The 23459-nt window shown below is 39.3% G+C and overlaps 1 protein-coding gene across 1 annotated transcript in view; it reads right to left on the reverse strand.

Annotated features, from left to right (window-relative positions):
• The window catches only part of kcnn3 (potassium intermediate/small conductance calcium-activated channel, subfamily N, member 3), an 84301-nt gene that overhangs the window by 25157 nt on the left and 35685 nt on the right, over positions 1-23459 (reverse strand). The window contains exons 4-6 of the mRNA XM_024267505.2: positions 10875-11171; positions 8756-8877; positions 5998-6139 (exon numbers count right to left, since the gene is read on the reverse strand). Of these exons, the coding sequence (XP_024123273.1) occupies positions 5998-6139; positions 8756-8877; positions 10875-11171 (561 nt within the window). The remainder of the gene's footprint in view (positions 1-5997; positions 6140-8755; positions 8878-10874; positions 11172-23459) is intronic.

Raw genomic sequence — 23459 nt, forward strand, 5'->3', positions numbered from 1 at the left:
CTTGAAGATGACTAATATAACAAGCAGCCAATTTTATTCCAATCTTATTATATTTATTGGCAACTATTAATACATATTCTCCAATCAAAACAATCCTATTGCACAATCTTTAATAAACACAATCATAGGCTCCACTTTTGTAGATTTCATGTTTTGCTGATAACTGCATCAACACATTATCCACCGTGACTCAATTTTGGCTGGAGAGCTCTAAAGGATAAAAGCTGTGTTAACAGCATTTGATAGCACTCTACTATTCCACCATCCACCCATTGGCAACAATACACAACCACCCACACGCGCACAACAACACCTGAAACACCCCCAGTAGGCCTCGGGACAGTGGTATATTCCAAGATTGTTGGCCTTCACACGTTGTCATAGTAACATCAGTGAGGTATTCTTATACAGAAACTCATTACAGTAATTCTCAATGAAGCACAAAAAAAGTCACATCATGTTTTCTGCCTCAACCTGTCATCCTAGCGGCCCTCTTCTCGCTCCCCGAAGTCCCCTCCACGCTGTTTCCCACAAACTGCTGCATCTTGTCTCTCCCAGGTAGAATACGCATCTTTTACTGTCTACCCCTATGCCCACTAACTGCATGACGAGCAACAAAAAAATACATAAAAAAAAGAAAAAACCCTGACCACTCCGAGGAGAGTATGTTTGTGCGTGTGGCAGGAGAGGAGAGGGTGTGTGGGAGTCTTCACTGAGTGTGTGTCAAGTTCTGCAACGGTGTTGTGTGGGGGATGCAGTCTGTTGCAATGGGTTTGAGATAATCTGTATCCACCCCTTGCTTTATGTCTGTCTATGTGTGTGTTTGTGCGAGTGTGTGTGAGTGTGTGTGTGAGGACTTAACAGGAAGAGTTGTGCTCCGTCTTGAACTTCCATTGGGTGATTCAACAGGTGAGTAACAGGCTGTGTGTCTTTGATTCCTACACATTCTCACTCTCAAATGATCATATATGAATGTATGGTTCTGGCTCCCTCCGCACCACTTTTTAGTATTTTGGGTGTCCCCAACTCGTTGATTTTGGACTTGCTGGCTTTTCCCCCTAAATCACTGGTCCCCAACCCTCGGGACGTGGTACCGGACGCAGAACCAGTACTGGGTTAGGGTACCAGTTCCAGTCCGGTCTGTGTCCCAGTACCGGCCCGCGTCCTGAGGGTTGGGGACAACACCCAAATGGAATCTGAAATCTCTCCCGCTCCCCAAGAAGGAAGTGGGAAAGAGGGGACAACACATGAATTGCACTGCACCAAACGTGTGGTCTTCTAGTTGTGCTGTTTTTAGCCAATATCCAAAAACCTGTGTCGTTTTTGAGGACATAGTTTCTGCAGAGCAACAGAAGTTCAGTGAATATCTGCCTCTGAGATGCGTAAGCCTGCCCCCACTTCCCATCATCACCTTGTTTACACTCTCTCCCTCTATCTTACAGCCTCTAACAAGCTTGAGGCTTGCTGTTGTTGGTTCTGCATCACAACTACCAGCTTTTTCCAAATTGCATTTTTTCATCTGCTCCTGATCAAAAACTATATGAATAAAGAAACACTTAGAAATCCAATTTTAAGTTTAATCATCCTTAAATATCCAGAAAGAAGGCCATTGTAATGAATAATCCTTCACATTCTCACTCCAAACTCAGTATATATATATAAAGTATATATAAAGTCAGGCCCCCTCCACAAAAACTTTTTGATATTTTGGGACTTCCCATCTCATCATTTTTTGACGTGCTGGCTGTTCCCATTAAATATGCGGTCCCCAACCCTCGAGGCACAGTAGTGCTGTAACGGACCTGTAACTGGTACCAGGTTAGGGTAATTGTACCGGCTCTCGTACTGGTACGGGTTCACGGCCCGGAAGTTGGGGACCCCTGATTTAATGGAAACAGCCAGCATGTCAAAAAATGACAAGTTGGGGACGCCCAAAATGTCAAAAAGGGACGTGGAGGGGGCCTGAACAAGACATCTATATGTGAGGAGTTGGGAGTGAGAATGTGTTTGCTATTGCCCACATTTATGGGCCCACACAATGAGGAAGGCAGGTGAGGTGCCAGAGAGGCTGGACGGTGAGATGGATATAGGATTGGAAATACAAATGAAACAGCTCTCGCACATAAAAAGGACAAAAAAAAGAAATAAATAGAGAAATAAAAACGCTTCAGGCATTTTTTTCTATTTTAATCAAATAATTAAATTGCTTCTTCAAAGAATTTGTGCCTTGTGTTTTAGACATTTTCTTGTAGCATTTTTCTGATAATAGAGGGCATATATAAAGAAATTTAAGCTTAAAATTGTATTTCTGAGTTTTCTTTTTAATGAAAATCGTTGTGAATCAGAAGCAGACAAAAAAATGCCAGTGGAAAAAGCTTGTAGATGTGACGTAAATAATTAAATATCGTCACATCAACATTTTAAATCAGTATCGCCAAACGAAATATCGCGATATATTACCAAATCTATTTCCACTATACAACCCCAAGTGTAAACAGATTGATGACGGGAAATGAGGGCGGGCTTACTTCGCGGGAACAGTCCTGCTCACAACTCGGAGGCGATCTTTTAATGAACTACTGCCGCTCTGCAGAAAGTATGTTCCAAAAATGACACAGGTCAAAAGAACATTGGAGTGGAACTTATTTAGCGTAATTTTTGTTCACATAAACTTAAACTTGGAACAAGACTAGGTTTTTTTTTAAGTTTTGCAATTACAGCAAAGTAAAAAAAAAGTCAATTTCATTTATCTTTTTTTCCATATTTATCTTAAAAAGTAATTTCTGAGGGCTTAACAAATGTAAAACTGAATCCTATTTCTGTAGTAATAGATCTCAACCCCTCACCAATTTGTGCCGCAGTGACCTCTACCCTCAGTTTGATTACATTGCTTCAAGAGGTGCTGAAAAGATGTTTTAAAGAAACGCCACGCTGAGGACAGCAGCTGAACGACCCTATTAAAGAGGAATTATGTGACGAGAATGGCAGAAAAATGCAGAGATGGCATTATCAGTTCGCACCTTTCTGTGCAGAGTTTAGCAGAGCTGAAGGAATGACTTGAGTTAGTCATTTAGTCGGTGCACAGACCTTACCACGACTCGCTGAAGGAGGACAATCAATTTATTGGCTGTGCCACACACACAGGTGATGATACAACACCCGATCAGCTAACAAACAAACATATGACCTGTGGCAAATTGTTATGTCCAGACGTGGAGCTGACAACCTTCTGCCTTTTTGGACTTGAGCCATTTTTTCACGTGTACAGCATGTTTGAATTCTGTTTATTCTTTCTGCTGAAGGCTTCTCTGACCTAGATTGATCTAGAACTGTGCAGCATGCAAAACATGCCGTGGCCAGTGGAGCTTACCCTGAACAGAATTAATAAATGATTAGGCGATTTGACTCGTAACCACATTAGTGGTTATGAGGCTGACCGTAATCATACAAAGTTCATTTTTCATGTTTACTAGCATCCGTAGTGATTTAGTGTTAAAACAGGAAAAGTATTTTCGGTTTTAATATTAATCATAACGTGTCTCAACACATTATGTAAATCAAAGAACACACCACCTTACTATAGCTGAGCAGCACATGTATATTTTAAAAAATGTATAACATTTTTTTTATTTTATCTGGTATTTTATTTAAGTACTAAAGAGTAACATCTTCATTTTTTGCAATATGTGATTCATTTTTAGTACAGTTTTTTTTAAATGTATTTATTTTTGTACTTCCTGCTTCTCATTATGATGTCTTTTGTATTTTATTTTTCTCAAATGGCCTTATGCATGTACAGTTTCTTATTGTTATTACTGTTAATTTTTTATTTTGTTACTTTTATTTTATGTTTTAGTTTTTTCCTTATTACTCTCTTTTTTTTTACTTATTATTGCCCTGTGCGTTGCTGCTGGTAGACCACAACAATCAAACTGCTGCTGATAGTTATGATAAAAAAGTATTTTTGAATCTTATGCAATTTTAAGTTGAAAAAAAAGAAAAAAGTTAAAGCAGATTTTTGTAAAGAACAATTCTAAACTTGAATCAAATGTCTAAAAATATTTTTAATTTCAATATAATTAGACAAAAACACTAAAAGATGTGAAATACATTTTATAGAGGGAATCTATGTGTGAAGAGTTGGAGACATAAATGAGACATTTCCAGAGCACTAATGTGCAATCTATCTGTAAATTTAGTTTCTGAATCTGCACATATGCAGGCAACATTACAATAGTGTGCTTGAACGCTTACGTAAGTTCTTATATTTTTCTGAATAAATTAAAGGAATATTTGGCAAAATTATATATATAAAGTGTATATGCATTTATACATATTTGTTAATTTAAGAAAATTACTAGACAACATGTTTCATCCTCTACATAAATGCATGCTGTTTAGTTTCTTTAAACATAAAATTTACAGGACTGATGTTAAATCAATGGTTGCTAAGGCAACAGTCTAAAAGGATGAGCGACTGTATTTCTTTTTAACTCCCTTTATTTGACTTCGTTTATAAAAAGTCACCTTTATCCAAAAAAAGTAAATTGTTATTTTGCAGGGAATGAGAAACTCAGTTGTTAAATTGAAATGCATACAATGAAAATAAAGTCAACATCGCACTACTTTCACAGAGGCAAACGTTCTTATCTCTTATATCGTTTAATCTTCTCACTTTCATCCCTTTTGGCGTCTTCACACATGAACCACATTGAGTCTTGTGAGACTGGGATTCCCACACAACATGACATTTTAGAGCTTTAATTTTTCCATTCTGGGCTTTACTGTGGTGCAGCGTTTAGCACTCTCACCTCACAGCGAGAAAGCCCTGGTTCAAATCCCGACTGGGATCTGTCCGTGGAGTTTTCATTTTTTCCCCGTTTTCTCCCACAGTCCAGAAACATGCTTCATACCAGGAGTAGGCTATTTCCTTGTGGAAAAAGCTAACGACGAATTAAAAGAACTGGTTTGAACATGGATTACTTAGCAAAGCCGGAAAGGTGCGCATCTCCAGGAATTTGATCTGTATGAAAGCAAAGACGATTTTTGATAGTAATCCAACATCTATCTGTTTAAAAGCTCTCTCGCTAACTTATAACTCCACACAAACCCAACCTAACATTACCAGTGTAACAAAAATGGCGAGCAACATCTGAGCAGAGCACGGCGCTCGTGACCTCTCCCTGTATTTTTTGCGTCACACATTTTTTAGACGGCAGATTTTCTTGTAATTCTCAATGATTTGAATAAACAAATACTCAAAAATGCAACTTTAAGCTTAATTTCCTATATATTTGTCCTCCATCATCAGAAAAAGGCCACAAGAACATCTTAAAACACAATTTCCATTGGAGTGGTTTCCTAAAAGATTTTTTAAAAGGCTGAATGAATGAAAAAAAAGGTTATGGGAACACAGATATAAAATACATTAAAAGCAGAGATGAAAAAAAAGTGTTAGGGAAGGAGAGAACCCCCTGCAATGTGAAGCAAACAGAGAAAAAGTCGGCGGCTTAAACACTCACACTAGCAGATGGATGGTGGATAGAAATAAATGCGTGGCCTCAGGGAAAGGGGAGACAGACAGAGAGAAGGAAAGGATGGAGGAATAGAAAGAATTTGATAAAATGTGAGAGTTAGATAGGAAAGAAGGAAAATAAAGGACCGACAAAGTGAGAAAGCGAGAGTGGGAGGACATGGCACATTGAAAGGTAGGACCTTCATTATGCAACGAGGACAGACGAGGGAATAACACACAGAAATACTCTCAGAGCCCTAACATGCTCTTGTTTGCACGCCTACGTACCCAAAACACACAAGCACAGATGTAGGCTAATTCAGAGAGGATTGCCCACGTTACACAAGGCAGATTTTTTTTTCCCCTCTCGCTCACAAATGACAGCATCCACTCTAATCTGTTGACCTTTGAACAGAACAAGGACACCGCCTCAGGGAGGGTGAAATGAAGGCAGATAGAGGAAGGAAAGGAAATGTACTGACCATGATGCCTGTTAGCAAACACACTCCTTTGCCACAGTAGGTATGTGGAACCATGTCTCCATATCCAATAGATAGAAAAGTGATTGAGATAAGCCACATGGCTCCCAGGAAGTTGCTGGTCACATCCTGTGCATCGTGATACCTGGGGGAGAAGCGGATAAAGTCAGCCAACAGAAAACGATTTCATAATAAGGGGAAAACATGGCCGCCTCGCTGGGTTTGCCTGGAAATAAGGGTGTCATCACTAAAAGATGAGTCCTGCAATTTTTTTGTCTGATATGGAACGTAATCCATCACGATTTCTCCACCGTTTCTGGCTCACATACAACAGTTGCCCTGGCAATCAAACCTGCTGCAGCTTTCTCAACAATAATGTTTGCAGCAGATCCATCCAATGCAGCCTTTATACTCCGTCACTAAACTTCAGATCTTTTTATTTATTTATTTATTTTTTTAAGCCTTGCTTGGAGCTCTTTCATCTTTTCTCATGATAATTTGAAAAAATCTGGTTTGGAAAGTAAAAGAAATGCTTTTCAACAGCTTTTTTTCCTCTCCCATCTCCAAAATAATATTCACATCACATCACATAAAAAAGATTAAGTAACTTTAAAAATGAATGATCAGTCTTTGAATATAAAACACAAGAAATAATTACTCAGTTTCAGTGTTTCAATATTTATCTTAAAACTGTTTCAGTGCCTTCATCGGACAAATCCTGTGGCTGCTGTGACAGCTGAAGTCGTAATGTAACATATTACAAGCTTTTTTAAGAGTCAGCCTAGTTATGAGTTGAGAAGGAGTGAGGAGAAGAGCACAGCAGGTGTGTGTCCGTCTGTGTGTGAATGGGTCCAGACAGTCTGAGGAAGTGTGTGCAATGGGCAGACTGTGAGCCAACAAAAATCAAAACTTCCAGGCAAATCCAGCATCTTAAAGGGATTCAATTAAACAAAAATAAATCACTTTGAGAAACCTGACAGCTGCATATTGTAGCAAAGCATTTAATTCCTTTTAGCATTAAAATGTACGTGCAAACAACAATTACTGACTACTATAGTATCAAATTGAGAAATACAAATACATTTTATCAACAAATTTCTGATAAAATGTAAAAAATTCTGGAGATGTTTACAGTTTTCTAGGTTACTTTTATTTCTATATTAGAAAATAATACAAACAAATGATAGAAATTAGAATGTATTACTTAAATAAGTATTTTTCCACATTAGTTCTTAATTCTAACACCACTTCCTCTTCACTCAAGAGCCGTGAGGAGCAATAAGCAAATCTGTATACAAAACTGTACTATGATTTTCTATAAACTCTAAAGGTACGTTCACACCATCCTAAATCACATGCATTCAAGCCACCGCTTTCAATAACGTCTATGTGAACGCACAAAGCGCGTTTTGAGCTTCTGCGTTCAAAACTTTTACATCTACGCATCTCTACACAAGTTTCTTTGACCAATTGGGGAGTCGGATTTGGTAGCTATGAATGGAAGTACGAACCGTTTGAAAATTGATCATGGAGGAGAAGTTGATAATTGTGGTTTGTGTCCAGCTGGAATTATATGACACCATATTGGAAAAGAGCTGTGAAGGAAAAAACTTGGAGCCAAATTTGCGATATTTGCATCTTCCTTGGGCCGAATCCAAATTATTTCCCTACGGGTTCTCCCTATACCTTTAATTGTAGTGGAATTTGACGGGGTAAGAGTGTCCCAGATTTTTTAAGGGCTAACCCTCGCCGCGGAGGGCTCCGCATCTCTCCGCGGTGAGGGGGTTCAGCGTCCTGCTGCGGCTCGGAGGAGAAGCGCATTTCTCCACGTGGTGGCGCTCTGAAGCACATTAGTTTACATTACATTAGTTTACATTTACTGTTTTAGGTTATAAAACTAATGTTTTTATGTATTTCCAAGTACTAGCAGCTCCACAGTAATGTAGCTGACTGATGACGTCATCAAGTAAGAGCGACGTTCGAATTTGAAGACACATAATTCTTGGATTGGAGGGCTAAATCTAGGGGTAGGGAGAAGCCGTAGAGGTCGGGGAATAATTTGGATTTGGCCCAACTGTAGGTGGCGGACGTGCACCAGGAAAAGAAAAACATGAAGACGCCGCTTCCTGCTGAATGACCGTCACAGGCCCAGAGCGAACGTAGCATAACTTGGGAAATTATCTCACTTTCTTAGGATCTACTAGATTTGTTAAACTCAAAGACAGAACTTACTCCTCCACCCTCCCCTGATTAACAAGATTTTCTCAAATATGCAGAAAAAATAAAGAAATAAAAAAATAGAATCAGATAGCAAAAACTGTTCATTTTATTTAAGAAAGTTGACCTTTCAGTGTGGGAATCAGTTGGATTTTGCTTCCCTTCAGAAACCAGCCTCTAGAGGTTATTTGAGGAACTACAATATTTGGTCTTTGAAGGTTTATATAGGCTCTGTTTGCCTTTTAAGGAATTTATATTTTATTTTTTTTGCAAATCTCTAAATTTCAATTTCTAGACTTGACATTTATAATGTACAAAGATGAATAAAAATACAGTTTTTATGTCTAGATAATAGCAATTGTGATTACACTTTTCTTATTTGTGTCACATATTTTTGCTTATATAAAATTAAATGTAAAATTAAAGTTTTAGTCCAGATTTTTCATTTCGGATGTACATCTGAAACATTTTTCCTCACTAAATTCAAAGCCTGCCTTCCCCCTTTTAGCTGAAAGCTCTGGAATGGATTATCTTATGCACTGACCTCTCACACACACGTACGGTCCAGGCAGCAATAATCCAAAGAGAGATGCTGAATACCAGCAGCACCGTTCCGGGGCAAATGGTCATGAGGGTTTTCATTACAAACCGCGTGTTAAAATGGACCTGAAACAGAGACACACATGGAAGCAAAAATGTCATTTAAGATGATAAATAACACTAAATTTTGAGTATGTTGTTGAATAACTTTGAATAAGTTTGAGTTTGTCATTCTTTGTTTGGATTGATTTACATCATTTTATCTGTAATTTGTAGCTTATTTTGGCTCACATGAGCAAAGCTTAGTTCCTGTTTGAAATAATACAAAACCTAATAAGAAAAAAGGTCCAGCAAAAAAAAAAACAAAACATTTTTGGTGCTGAACAACTTCACAGTAATTGAAACAAATTGCCGGAGGTAAAGTTTATGCTTGTGAGACATTTTCTTTTTCTTTCGGGTCATATTGACTAGAAAATCCACACCTCCCCTGAAGTCTGCATACAAATATTCTAAAATATTTTCATTTACTCTTTTACCTTTTTAAATGTTTGAGAGCTTCTCCATGGAAACTGTACATAGCAGGTTTTGTCGTGTTAACTTAAGAAATCAAGAAAACTACTATTTTATAAGTACGGTGGCCCTGAAGAACAAATCACATCAACAAATCCCTCAATGCAAAAACATACTCAAGATTATACAAAAAACCAACAACATTATATTTTAGAAGTCAAAACAAAATTCCAGAAACAAAAAAATAATAATGAAACACTAGCTTGCAAAAAAACAAGATTTAATGTAAAAAAAACTGAACAAAGTTTGAAAACTGTCTTAGGACAACAGTTTAAGTTTAGCTGTTGTGCTAATTCTGTCATTTTAATGTTTAAGCTAAGTTTAATCATCACTGATTGGATGATGGTGTTTGAGTTTTGAAGAAGAGAGAAAGCAGAAAGAAACCAAACTTTACAGTGGCTGTAGTCAGAAGCCTAAAAAATACTGTCTGTTAAAAGATTCCCCACGTCAAATAACTTGTGTTTGAAAAGGTAAACAACCAAACGTTGTCATCCAATCAGTGACGTCCCATAATACCTACCTTTTCCAGTAACTTATTTTTATTTTTTAACATTTCATTTAGATTTTCTGTTTTTCAGAATGTTTCCCTTTTTTGGAATTTCCTTTTTGTTCCTGGATTTTTTTTAACTTGTTGTTGCTTTTTTATTATTAGTTTTTGTTTTTTAAATGTCATTATGATCTTTAATATGTTTTTTCAGTGAGTTATTTGTTGATGTGATTTGCACTTCAGGGACATGTAAGAGTTAAACTTGATTATTAAACAACAAAAAAACTTTAACAAATTACTTTACTTCCATGGAAGATGATAAAAGTCCTAACAGTTCATCCTTATAATTCCTTTTGAGCCCTCAGAGATTCTCACTACAGTCAATATTAGATCTTGACCTCTGACTCAGATTAACTTATGCAGTGTCTTCGACTAATTAGCTTATTTCACAGTGGCTGTTACTCATAACTCATATGTCACAAAGAGGCAGAGCATCAGGTCCTAGCACATGGATCATTTGGTGGTTGAGCCCTGGAAGGGTAAACCAGATGATAAATGAGTTGTCATTTTAGAGCAGCACTTCAGTGGCAGCTTCACCTCCTCTTCCTGTCACTTGGAGCCTGAGGGTCAGAGGAATGCCATCGCTGATACACTTCCCAACTGCTAAATCCCTCATCTGAAGTCTGCCCCATCTGCGGTGCTGCTCAGCTCCTTTTCCCAGCGTTAGCATATTTACACGGCATCCTGATTGTACAAAAATGTTAATTGTTTAACATCATCATTCGCTACTCGAATATTCCAATTCTGCCCCAATTTTACGCTCCCATTGCATGTCATATGATCATTGCCACAACTTCCGTCTTTGCTCTTTAACAAGAAATACATGGTGGGATTTAAAGTAGTGGATGAGGAGTAACAGTGACTACCAAGAGTAAAAATATATATATTTTCAAAGATATAAATGGACAGAAGGCAGGCTCCTTGACTTTAATACCTTTACAGCACTCATTTTGCTCCAGCTAAGCCTTTAACTGGTGAATGCACGCTTTACAGACGCCTCGCTGACCTTATTTAGGGCACCTATACTCCGAGAGGAGGCGTCGGTGAAGAGTTTGCTGTGCAGAAGCATGACCCTGGCAATGAGGTAAAGGCGCAGGAACATGGGCACACTCAGCACCATGTCCAGGTCCGCCTCGGCCTGCGAAGGCGCGTACGAGAAGGCCAGCCGTGCCCGCCACTGAAACTTAAAGTCCCCCGGCACCGGATGCACCGCGGACACCAGCAGCTCCAGAGCAATCAGCAGAACCCTCTCCATCGTCATGGCGATTCGCCAGTCGTCCGCGCCGTTGTCGATGACGAAAAGCTGCAAGGACAAGAAGGACATACGCAGAGTAAATAAATCAGTGACACGTTTTATCAGCGGTGATTGAAGAAAACAGCATCAAAAAACGCTCCTCCTTAAATGTAAAATGAACTTGTTCAACCAGCAGTTCAGCCTCTGTTCACTCCTCTCTGGCTCATTTCCATATAAATTTGCAGAGCTTGTTTTGCTAATTCTAAACCAGAGTTGCTGAGTCATTGGAACGATGAAGGTTTCTAATGACTAAAACCGCATCATTTATTCCCTTAAAAGAAGGTCCCTGATCTACTAGCTCTTCCGCTCTAATGGGTACAAGCCTTCCCTTCATTAGCAAAAGTTAAGGTCGAGTCGCGGGTGGAATCGCATGAGTTCCTCCCATTATTATTAAATGTTAGACGCACAAAATACATTTGTAATGCTGTGATAACATGCACTGAAGGAATCTGAGATGATCACTGCTGCAAAATGATGGTCTAAAGACCCACTCAATGAAAATGGGGTTTTTAGCATTTTTCTCATGATTGAGGATTTTTATAAAATAAGACTAAAATTGTATTTCTTAATAGTGTGAATGCTTCAAAGAATTCACACTATAGTGATTCTTCTGTGCCTTTCCATTTGGTTTTTGGCACGTACAATTTCAGGAATCTTGGTATCAAAACGTTCAGCTCGTTCAGGACATTACTGCTTGTACTTTTGATATTCATAAACTTTATCGTTTTTGAAATATTGAGCAAAATATGAACCTTGGAAACTGAATAAAAAATTGCTCAAATCCTTCAAAAACTTTGTGAACTTCTGTATGTACTTACAGCTATAGAGGAACCATTCACACTTTAAAATGTTCAGCAACTTCTGGGTTTTTAGAGTAATTTAGAATTTAGTTTTTATTTTAGCAACATGCTAGCTGTTTTTTGGCTCATTTAGACATTTTCCCCATTTGTTCAGGCTAATTTGGACCTAATATGTTGTTTCCAGTTTTTCAGGCTATTTGGAGTTTAGCTAATATTTAACAATATGCTAGCTGTTTTAGCAAAATAAGACATTTTTTTTCAAATTTTTTAAAGAATAATTTGAAGTTTAGCCAATGTTTTACCATTATGCTAGCTGTTTTGACTAATTTAGACATTTTTTTGTGGCTAATTTGGCATTTAACTAATATTTTAGCAAGCTTCCAGTTTCAGGATTTTCAGCTATCAGCATCAGTGTTTTTAGCTAGCTATAGTTTCAGCATTTTCGGCTATTAACTCGTGCATCTTTAACCACATTCATCTTACAGTATTCACACTAGCATTATTGCAGGTAATGCCATATATCTTGTTCTAATTGAATTAGGAGTTAATGAGAAAAATGCAGTTGGAGAAGCTCCGCTCCACTTTGTTGCATCCACTAGCAGACAAATAGATCCATCTTTGTTTTCCTCATCCGAGTTGGCATCTTGCCTTAAAACTGTACGACTGGACGGCTCCGATATGGGTCGCCATTTTTGTTACACCCCTAATGTGAGGGGCTGTAAGCTAGAGGGAGAGAGTGTAAACAAAGGGATGATGGGAAGTAAGGGCAGGTTCACTCAGCACCAACAGTCCCACCTACAACTCAGAGGCGTATTTATGATGAACACCTGCCGCTCTGCAAAAATTAGGTCCTAGAAAACGACACGTTTATTGATTTTGACTAAAAACGGTGTAATTACAATTAAAAGACCACCGGGGACAGTTTTAAAATAGATCAAAAGATGCTCGGAGTGGGACTTTACACGGTAAACCAACCTTGAACACAAAGTCACACATCAAATGTCCTTCAACACTAAATAAGAAATATACAAATAACAACCAGACTTGTATTTTGCTTTCAGACACTTGAAGCATGTCACAACAATCACATTTTAACCAACATCTGTGCATTAGAGATTAGAAAGTGAAAGGTTTTACAGCATTTTTGAAGCGAGCGCTGATCAACACGACTTCCTCCCTGAGCACTCGGTGTTGCTCGCATTCTAATGTGTTGTAGGTTGCTGTATCAGATGAATCAGCCTGTTCTTTACAGCAGTTCGGAGATAAACATTGCTTTTGTTCAGCTTCTCAGTTTGACCCTGAGCACTTTGTAAGTAGTGGAGATAGCATTGATCACATTACTGAGGATGTGCACCGAGATGAAAATCTGAGAAGTGCAGGGTAGAGCGAGGATGGAGACTGTGCCTGTAGCTGCTCGGGGACCTCTTCCTGCTGCAATCTGATAGAAACTTGTTGACACAAGAGGTGCCGGCTTCTGCGGAGGCTATTAATACAGAACGATAACTTCAAAGATTCCTAAAAAACAAAGAAGTTAAAATTCAAACTTTTCTTTATGATGTTTTCTGGTTGAGTGAATTTTTGACAATTCTGGTTTAAATGACTTTTGATCCAATTAGAAAGAGTTCTTCAGTGATCTTTTAATTATAATTATGTCATTTTTAGCCAAAATTTAAAAACCTGTCTTGTTTTCTTGGACATATTTGCTGCAGAGTGGTAGGAGTTTATTAGAAATTTGCCTCTGAGTTGTGGATGGCACAGAGTAAGTCTTCCCTCACTTCCCATCATTCATCTGTTCACACAATTTTCATTGGAGTGGTGGTTCTTTAGCCCAAAAAAGGAGCGTCATTACCAAATAAAAATCAATTAAACAGGACGATTAGGCTAGAATTTAATTAGAAATATAGTCAAATGACAGCATAACACCAAATCTTAGTTTGTTTTTAATAACCACAAGTGAAACAAATAAATACAAGATACAGAGCTTGGCAAGAATTCGCTCTAAAGTCAGAAGTAAATGATTTGTTGACAATAATATTTGCTCAATTCAATAAGAAAAATCTGTTGTTTTCTCCATCATATGCACTGATGGTGTTGCCTCCTTTTCCAAGCTGTCATTCTAATCATCGTTTCTCTTATTGCTTTAACATGGTCTGCATTTATTTTTCACACCCAATCAATGTCTCTCTTTGAATTTATGATTTCTCTCTTTTTCTTTTTAGTCCGTTATGCAAACCCTCTTCTTCTGCACATTCTACCCCAGAGAAAAATTATCAGGTTCAGCTGACCACCATCAGCATCTGACTCTGGGGTCTCTCCACCTGCTGGTTCTGCTTCGGTTTCACAGTTTTCGAGAGTTTAATTGCTCTTTTATGTTTCTCATTATCTGTCTACCCACAGTCAGAGTGTTCTGAATTCCTTTTGGGGTCACGGTGTTGCTGGAGCCAACCCAGTTACTGTCGGGCAAAGGCGGGGAACACCCTGGACAGGTCCTCATGGCCACATATACACCCAATGACAGTTTAGAGTTAACTTATGAATCCTGCTTTGGGACTTTGGGAGGAAGCCAGATTGATTCGGGAGTTGAATCAGGGCCTTTACTGACCAAGAGCTAACCACTGCAGGACTGTACAACCCTCAAAAAATAAAATAAAATCACTACTCATGGTCCTCTAAGGTTTCTGCTTATCATCATTACGTTATGACATATTTTTTATGATTTCAAATAAAAACTCAAAGTTGTGAACTCTTGTTTCCTTTTGGCTTCCTTCAGAAAAACTCAGCTGTTCGGGGTGGTCAGCTGATCAGTCCAAAATAGCTGTTCATTCACTGCAGCTCAGACCTCAGGCACCATACCAAAAAAAGTTTTCCAGTACTGTAATCAAATCAAGATGAAAAAGTTTCACATGCTTTTTATAAAGCTGACACTGGAAGCTTTTACATGGATCTTTTACACTCTCCAAACCAGGCATGCCTTAGAGAAAACGGCTCCCCTGGCACCCTTTCTGAGTAAGCCACACTTGTGGAGTTTTAATTACCCTGTCATGAACACTAACATTTAGCAGAAGGGTCTGTGGAGTCTAAAATGCTTATTGAGCATTGAATATTCTCAGTTTTTTTTGTGAAATCTTTGGTGTGTACTCTCATGTAAGCTAGCTAAGAGGTCAGTTAGGATTTATTTTGGTAAAAAAAAACAGAAAAATCACAAATTGGACATCAGAATACGACATGTTGACATTCAATTCTGCGTTAAATTAGTAGTCCTCAACATTATCAATCCAGATTTGTGGACTCCTAGTTATTTGTAACATGTCCTGAAAGCAGCGGCCCTTACTGTCAACTTTTCTTTTTATTTTGTTTGTGTCAAGCTGCAGTCAATTTGTGTAAAAGTTCCCTTTATTTCCTGTAAAATACCTGCATGTATCATTAACCGATACGGATAGCATGAAAATTCATTCAAAACACAGACAAAACCCTTACACCTCTTAATATAAAACTGTCTAAAATGACTGGTTATTTCCTTCATTTACGACAGAACTATTCTCGGTGTTACCTGCGGTAACTGCCCTGGAGAAAACCTTTGGTTTATTGCTTATCTTCACCCTTGAGTACCACTGAATATCCGCCCCTGGTACCAGTGTTACTTTAATTGCAGTTTTCCCTCATTATCTGTGTTTGTCTTGTGTTGGTAATTGCTGTTGTTACTCTTTATTCTGTCACCGGAGCCGCAGCTATAAGAAAGTAGTAAGAGCAGGTTTCATTGCAGGGGCCCTCCTCCAGATGATCCTAACGGGAGCTGAGGGAGAAGGAGGGGGTGGCGGTGGGGCTGATGAAAAACGAAAGGACCACGCAGAGACAGATGAAGAGCGGTAAAGAGATAAACATGAGGAAACGTCGCTGATCTCTCATAGATCTCGAGACTTGAGAGGAGTTTCACTCCTACAATACATCAGAGGGATTCAGATCTTGTGTGGAGCTGGCATGGAATTCTGCAGCAGTTTTATTTTTTTTTCTTTTTTAAAGAACTCGAATTGAAAAACTACTTTGTCTTTAAAAACATGTCTGTTTTTATCATGTTCTTGTGGCATTTTTCCTGTGAAGGAGGGCATACATATTAAGTCAGCGTGTCACCAACAAAAAACAACAAACAAATTCTTTAAATGTTGATGTAAATACTGTGTAGCCTGGATGTTTATCCTCAAAATTTTGCACAGACAGGATGGTGATGGCTAATGGGTTCAATTTGTGGTGAAATTTGGTCGATACATGCAGTCAACAACACCAGATGAACATTTTTAGGATTTATTGAAATGATGCGAACATTATTCTGACTAGAACTGGCTGTGAATGCTTCCTTTCTCTATGAAGCATCATCAATCTCCGTATCAAAAATCTTTTTTGAGTGCACCATTCTGCTGTTTCTCAATAATCCTTCATCAAACCAGTTTTCCCAGTCTGCTCGCTTTCTTCACCTGGAAACAGTCTGCTCCCTTTGTCCACCAGGAAATAGTCTGGTCCCTTTGTCCACCAGGAAATAGTCTGCTCCCTTTCTCCACCAGGAAATAGTCTGGTCCCTTTCTCCACCAGGAAATAGTCTGCTCCCTTTCTCCACCTAGAAATAGTCTGCTCCCTTTCTCCACCAGGAAATAATCTGCTCTCTTTATAAACCAGGAAATAGTCTGCTCCCTTTCTCCACCTAGAAATAGTCTGCTCCCCGTCTCCACCAGGAAATAATCTGCTCTCTTTCTCCACCTAGAAATAGTCTGCTCCCTTTCTCCACCAGGAAGTAATCTGCTCCCTTTATAAACCAGGAAATAATCTGCTCCCTTTCTCCACCTAGAAATAGTCTGCTCCCTGTCTCCACCAGGAAATAATCTGCTCCCTTTCTCCACTAGGAAATAGTCTGCTCCCTTCTTCCCAATATTCCTGTCTGCTTGTGCCATTCTCGGATACGTTCAGGATCCATCCCAGCATGTCGTGCAGATTTCTCTCCAGAAATTTCTTCATGAAGCCTGAACACTAGATCGAATGAGTTTCTTGGCCATTGCTAAACCGGATCACAATACAGACAACCGGTGTCTGCACAACAGCCAGGGGTGGGGGGCTCGTGAAGCTAGCTCATCACTGATGTGTAGAAAGTGTTTGTGTTAGCCTGGGGGTAGAGCAGACTCTTCCTGGAGGGGCGGTTCTCACCTTGTGATGTAAGAATGTGAGAACTCGCTCATTTTCATGGGTATTGGAGAGAGTGCAGGTTTTTAGAGGATTACTCAGAAATGTGTGAACGGATCAAAAAAACGCTTAATCATAATTAAGAGACCACTTTTACAATGGGTCAACAGGTGATCAGTGGGATTTCAAAAGTGGTAAAAACGACTGGAGTGTGAGAGCACAGAGCAAACAGAAAGGTCGGGCCACAATCAGAGAAATGAGGAACTCCCTTGCTGCAGATCAGCTGAGCTTAGCAGATGGTGCTCTGGACAAGAGCCAGTCATCCAACAATTGCTACTTACCTCATGATCAATCTGAAGAGCTTTTAGCTCAGCAAACATTTATTTAGGAAAACAAAATCCCCAGCAGCAAGTCAAGCACGGAGACTTAGCATGTATGACAGCTGCAGACCAACAGATTTCTTTGGCGAGGATGCCGGATTGAAGCTCAACCACCTGTGGATCTGCTCACTGAAGAATTCATCATTATCTATATCTTGCATGGCGGGGTGTTTCTTCTTTTGTTGTTTCTTGGGCGTGCATGCAGCGATGACAAGGATGAGCACGCACGTTCGGCCCACTCGCACAACTAAGTCATTGTGTAAGCTGCCATTTGAACCGCGGGTCAAACACCGCCTTTATTCTATAATGATTTCAGAAACATGCATTTGCATGCGAGTGTGTGTACTGTACTCGTGTGTTTGCATGTGCCTGAGTGAGTTTGAGAGAGAGTGTGCAGACCCAGCCTCGTCATGGTGACTGTTGCCAAGGCGACAACATCAAAGAGCAGCCAAGCCTAATTAGGATCCCCAGTGAGAGAGAAAGGGAGTCAAAAAGAGGGAATTGCAAGGAGATCCGTAGAATCGAGGGAGAATAAGGAGGCACAAGAAAACACCTTTCGCCCGTGGTTAGATTTATGAATGGTTAGAGATCTACTAGAGTGGATTCCAGCTGAAGTCTTCATTCTAAGTTTTGCAACGCCCTTCAGTGCACAAACACGTTTCTGTGCACGCTTCGCTGAGCAGCAAATTCTCCGAGTCATGTACCCTCTTCTTTTCCCTGTCCGTCTCTCTGTTTTCCCTCCTTCTAACATCCTTCACTCCAGTTCAAAGTCTTCCAAGATGACATTTCTCCAAATCAAAACAGAGATGATTCAGTTTCCAGCACCACTGGAGGAAATGAGAGCTTCTCTCTTCCTTTTCCCTTTAACCCCCCCTCTCCTGTGCTGTCCTCCCGCAAACTCCTGCTGCTGGTCTTTTCCTGGCTAAATCGCCACAAGGAAGGGATACATAATTAAATTCCATTAGGAGAGTAATCTGTCAATGGGGGCGAGTGAGTGCCATTGCCCCAACATGAAGAGGACAGAGGCAAGACGGAGGGATATGATGAGAAATAAGACATAAACAAATCTGCAATCTGTAAATAAAAAACATCAACATTCAAAAAATATTTATATAAAAAGTGATTTAAATATAGAGAAAGAAAGTTTTATAAAAAAAAAAAATCTGTAGTAATTTTTTTTTCCTGGTTTTCACTCCCATCCATATGGACAGATTACATAAACACATGATGCATTTAAATACCGTTGGAAAACTGGGACATCTTTGCCAGCCTTGAATTTAACAAACATGCAAAAACACTTAAACGTTTGTATAAAATAAACATAATTTTAGAATTCCATAAATATTTCACTATTCTGTGATTATAAAGAGATCATTTAAGATTATCGTGTAAGTATATTCCATTTTTGTTGGGAAAAAAATGTAACATAAGCAAAACATGCACATTTTTCTAGGTAGCTACAAAGCTAAACTTTGTGGTTCAAATTACAAAACATATGGAATGATGGTTAACTTTATTTCTTACACTGGATTTACAGCAAAAAATATTTTTAAGAATATCTTTTAAAAAAACAAACATTCAAACAATAAAGTAGAAAATCAAGACAATAACAAGTAGGAACAAATATTAAAAAAGTGGAGGTAAACTGAGTAAAAAAACCTTTCCTTGTTAAGATTGAACTTGCAATAAAGTTGTGTTAGGAAGTTTAATTCTGAAGATTTACTTTTATTATTTTGCTTGAAGACCCTAAATAATGTTTTTGTATTTTTAACATGTTCTTGTGATAGGAAAATTAAGCTCAAAACTGCATTTCTGAGTATTTCTTTATTCTAATTGTTGTGAATCTGAAGTAGTAAAAAAATGCCATTTAAAAAAGCAGACAAATAGATCGTAAATCGGAAAATTATAATTCATTTAAGGGAAATGGTAAGGTTGAGCCAGGTGGGATTTCATAAGTTCACTTCCTCCCACTCTCTTTCAAGCAATCTTTCATTTGATGCATTCTTGCTTGATTACTTGAAATAAATCAATTCAATTCAATCTAGCTCAAAGCTGTACATCGCTCGCCATTTTTATTGCACCAATAATGTAAGGTTGGGGTTGCGAGGGGCTTACAATACAGAAGAGAGTGTAAATAGATGGATGATGGGAAGTGGGGGTGGGCTTATTCTGCACTGTTCAAAACTTTGTGTGTGTGGGAGGGGGAGGGGGTGTAAAATGGCAAAATAATCATTAAAAGAGCACTGGGAATGATTTTAAAATAAATCAAAAGATGATCAGAGTGGGACTTTAAAACGAAAGAATATGAATGAAATTCATAGTAAGATTTACATGAAGACACAAAAGTTTGTCATGTTCATAAGTTTTAGTGTGGATTTTAAAGTCAAAAAGTCTGCTGAAGCTTTTAATCAAATGTGTAAACAATTGCTATCAGATGATAAAGAGAAACAAATGTCGGGACAAAGTTAAATCAACTTTGACGTGAAGAACAAGCCCACGGGGAGGGATGAACAAGTTCGTGAAGAAAAAGTGTCTTATGTTATGGTCTTAACAAAGTGTGACATCACGGGGCAGAGGGCTAGAGACGAGGAAAACAGACAGGACAGAAGGAGGTCAAAGTGAGTGAGACAGACCGGCAGGAGAGAGGGATGCAAAACGAAAAGGAAAAATGTGTGAAAATCGTCACGTTAAAAGATAGGTGGAGTCTGTCTGTGATGGACCAGCTACCAGTTCAGAAGATCCTGCACAAAACAAAACGGGAATAAAAGATGGATGGATGGATGACTGGTGGAGATGATTACACATGCTATAATCTGCCGGTTTACGACCCCAAATCCTTCCCTTTTTTTGCTTTCCAACCAAGTCCATAAACCTCTCCTGGTTCCACGGTATCTCCGCCGTCATGCTGAGCTGCTAATTGCTCATGTCTTGTATCATGAAGCCAGATGCAGAGCTGGCTACTCACAGTCAAGTGAGACATGCAGCGACAGTTTGCACATGATATCACACACGGGCACTGACCTACCCTCCAAGACTCCTAAAAGGTAAATCTGGGCAAATCAGCCTCAAGTTTCCATTTCTAACGACAGAAAGAAGACTAAACTTGAGTTTGGAAAAAAAAAAAAAAAGACCCTTGAAAAGATGGCTGAAGGAGAAAGAGCATGAAAAGCATTCACACATACTTTTACAGACATAATCACAACTCTAGGGAATGTCTGGATCTCGCACAACGAAAAAGCCTTGAAGAGGAAGGGAATTAAGTGGGGCGAGCCAATCGCGCACACACAAGCATGGATTCACACACACCCCGGCGACGTATGTGGATATTCAGACAGGATAGCATACATTTCTTGACTGTAATTGCAGCTCAGAGGAAACACCTCTGTGGCTGTTTCTACTCATAGGAAAGAGGAAGGGGTAAATGAAGTGCAAAGGCAGTGTTGCAGAGAGTGAGAGAAGAGCCGGGCTTCACGGCTGGGACGTTTGCATGTGTTATGCAGCCTAGTTTGCTTCAAGGAAGTCTAAAAACGGTAACTAGGAGAGTTTAAGGAGAGGTTTCCACTAGTGGTGTCTGGAGACGAGGAATTTCCTCCAGTCAGAGCAAATACGAAAGAAGCGTGTTACTAAATATGGCAATAGGCTAGTGAGACACAAATGGCATGTGCATTATGAACATTTCTAGGAAAGGAGATGACGTAAGGATTTTTTTTAAGTCTAAAGCAGAAGTTGCAGCTCTTATCTGGTTTTGTATTATGTGGGATATTGCCAACATTCTGCAAAATCTGCAGAGCCTGACATCATTTTATGGCCATCCGACTGGAGTACACTTTAAATGAGAAAAGACACGCCTCTTGAAGGGCTACAGCTCACTTTATATTCCTAATGCCGTCTTCTATGCTCTGAGTAGCTTTGAGTGCCAAGCCGGTGTCTTCTTGATCAATAGAATGCCTCTAAAACTCTGCAAAAAGAAACTGAATAACATAGGTCACTAATGCTTGAAGTGCTCTAATGGACAAGAGGAACATCCCTTTCTCACACACTCCCACACTATTTTCATTTGATTAATTTTAACAGCAATTTAATTTTTTGGCTTTCAAGTGAGGATTTGTCTCAGGTGTGTTTCTAGATGAACAGGTTGCGTAGGTTTGAGAGAAATCCAGAGTCAGTTCAAAGGAACACCTCAGAAATCTGTGGGTGTTGGACAAAACTCTTTAAATAAGGTGAACTGTTTTTCCCCATCACCCCATTTGTGACAGACAGGGGTAACTTTAGCTCAGTGACTGCCTACCACTCATTACATAGGGGAGGGTTTACCTCTCAAGCTTAGCTGCCACTGTGTCCTAAAACAAAACCCCCACCATGCCATCTAATGGAAGAAATAAGAGGATCTGCTAAATGCTAAACCCTGCAATTGTTACTTTAGAGTCTTAGAATCTTTTCTTTTTTTGCAGATGACACGGCTCTTCTGGCTTCATCAGGCCATGACCTTCAGCTCATGCTGCTGCAGCTTAAAGCTGCTGGTTCTCACTCAGGAAAATATCAAGAGCTTTCTCCGAGATATTATAAATGAGTCACTCACTCAAGTACACCAGTTTAAGCATCTCGGCGTTCTGTTTGAAAGCGAGTGATTGACAGAGCAGAAGACAACAGATGGGTGCCGGATCTGTGCTAATGCTGACAGAGTGCTGGGCTATCGAGGAAAACGATGAGGATGTCGTGGTTCCACCCTCACCTGTGGTCTGTGGACATTTTGAAAATGGATATAGTGGGTGGAAATGAGCTTTCTTCTCTTGGTGGCTGAGGTCTCCCTTAAGAGAAAAGGGTTTTGAAGCCATGAGTAAGGAACTAGGAGGAAAGCCAAGAGAAGCCAGCTGAAGGGGTTCAGACATGTTGGAACCTAGACGTCTCTTTGATGAGCCAAGTCCCGCCAGGACTCTGAGGGTGTATTCAGACTGGACACATTTGGTTCACTTAAAGAGGACCAGAGTTTGTTTCCCCCAATACACCTAAGTAAACCCTGGCCAAACCCTGGTTCAGGATCAGGAACCACTTTCGGGTCCATTTCTTGAGGTGGTTTTGGTTTGTTCCCCATCGTACTGAGCTCCAGTTTGCTCTGAGTATCGTCGGTCTGAATACGCTCTATGCTCAAAGCTGAAAAACACTGAACCAAAACAGCCATCGTAGCCGAGCATTAAACAGAGAACAGTCATGGTTGCGACTCCTCTAAACCATCACGACTGTTCATAGACACCGACTCCACTTCCGTACGCATTGCTCAGCATATGAATATGCACAAACTTAAACCAGACACACAGATAAGAACACAACAAAAAGTAATGTTCAGAGATTTCCTGTCAAGAAGAGCCAACCTTGAAACTCTACATTTTTATTTCAATATCTCAGTCAGACAGTAAATAAAACAGATAGTCTTCTCCGAAATGAACATGTTGAGCTTTTCCAAGATGTAGCAGCTAATGATTTGTCACGTTGCCGTTGCCATGGTAACCTGTGATAGCCCTTTTTGTTGCTGCACAAATGTAAATTAATCCAGAAATCATCATAAATAATGATAGAGCATTTCAAAAATTACCATGAAAGATCACATAACTCCGGAGTCAAATCTTTGGGCCACTAATGGAACAATATGCTGCAATTTTCTCTTCCCTTTTAAAAGTGACGTCTTGTCATCGTGCACCATTTCAAGAACAGACACTTAAATACAGATGTTGACATGAAAAGCTATGAAAATGAGAGAAAATGATTAATATTTCATGTGAAAATAACTCTAGGTTTGTGCATTTTTAAAGAAAATAAGAAAACTCCAGAAAAGTGGAAAAGGTTAAAATAACTTTGATAACATGGTACAGTGTGTGTAACCCTTCCGCTCTCCTTAGTTTGTTTACATTAAAAGTGGGGCCACTGGACCCCCCAAGACAGTGCGCTGAATTTTT

This window comes from Oryzias melastigma, linkage group LG16 (assembly GCF_002922805.2).
Source record: "Oryzias melastigma strain HK-1 linkage group LG16, ASM292280v2, whole genome shotgun sequence".
NCBI classification, from domain to species: Eukaryota; Metazoa; Chordata; class Actinopteri; order Beloniformes; family Adrianichthyidae; genus Oryzias; species Oryzias melastigma.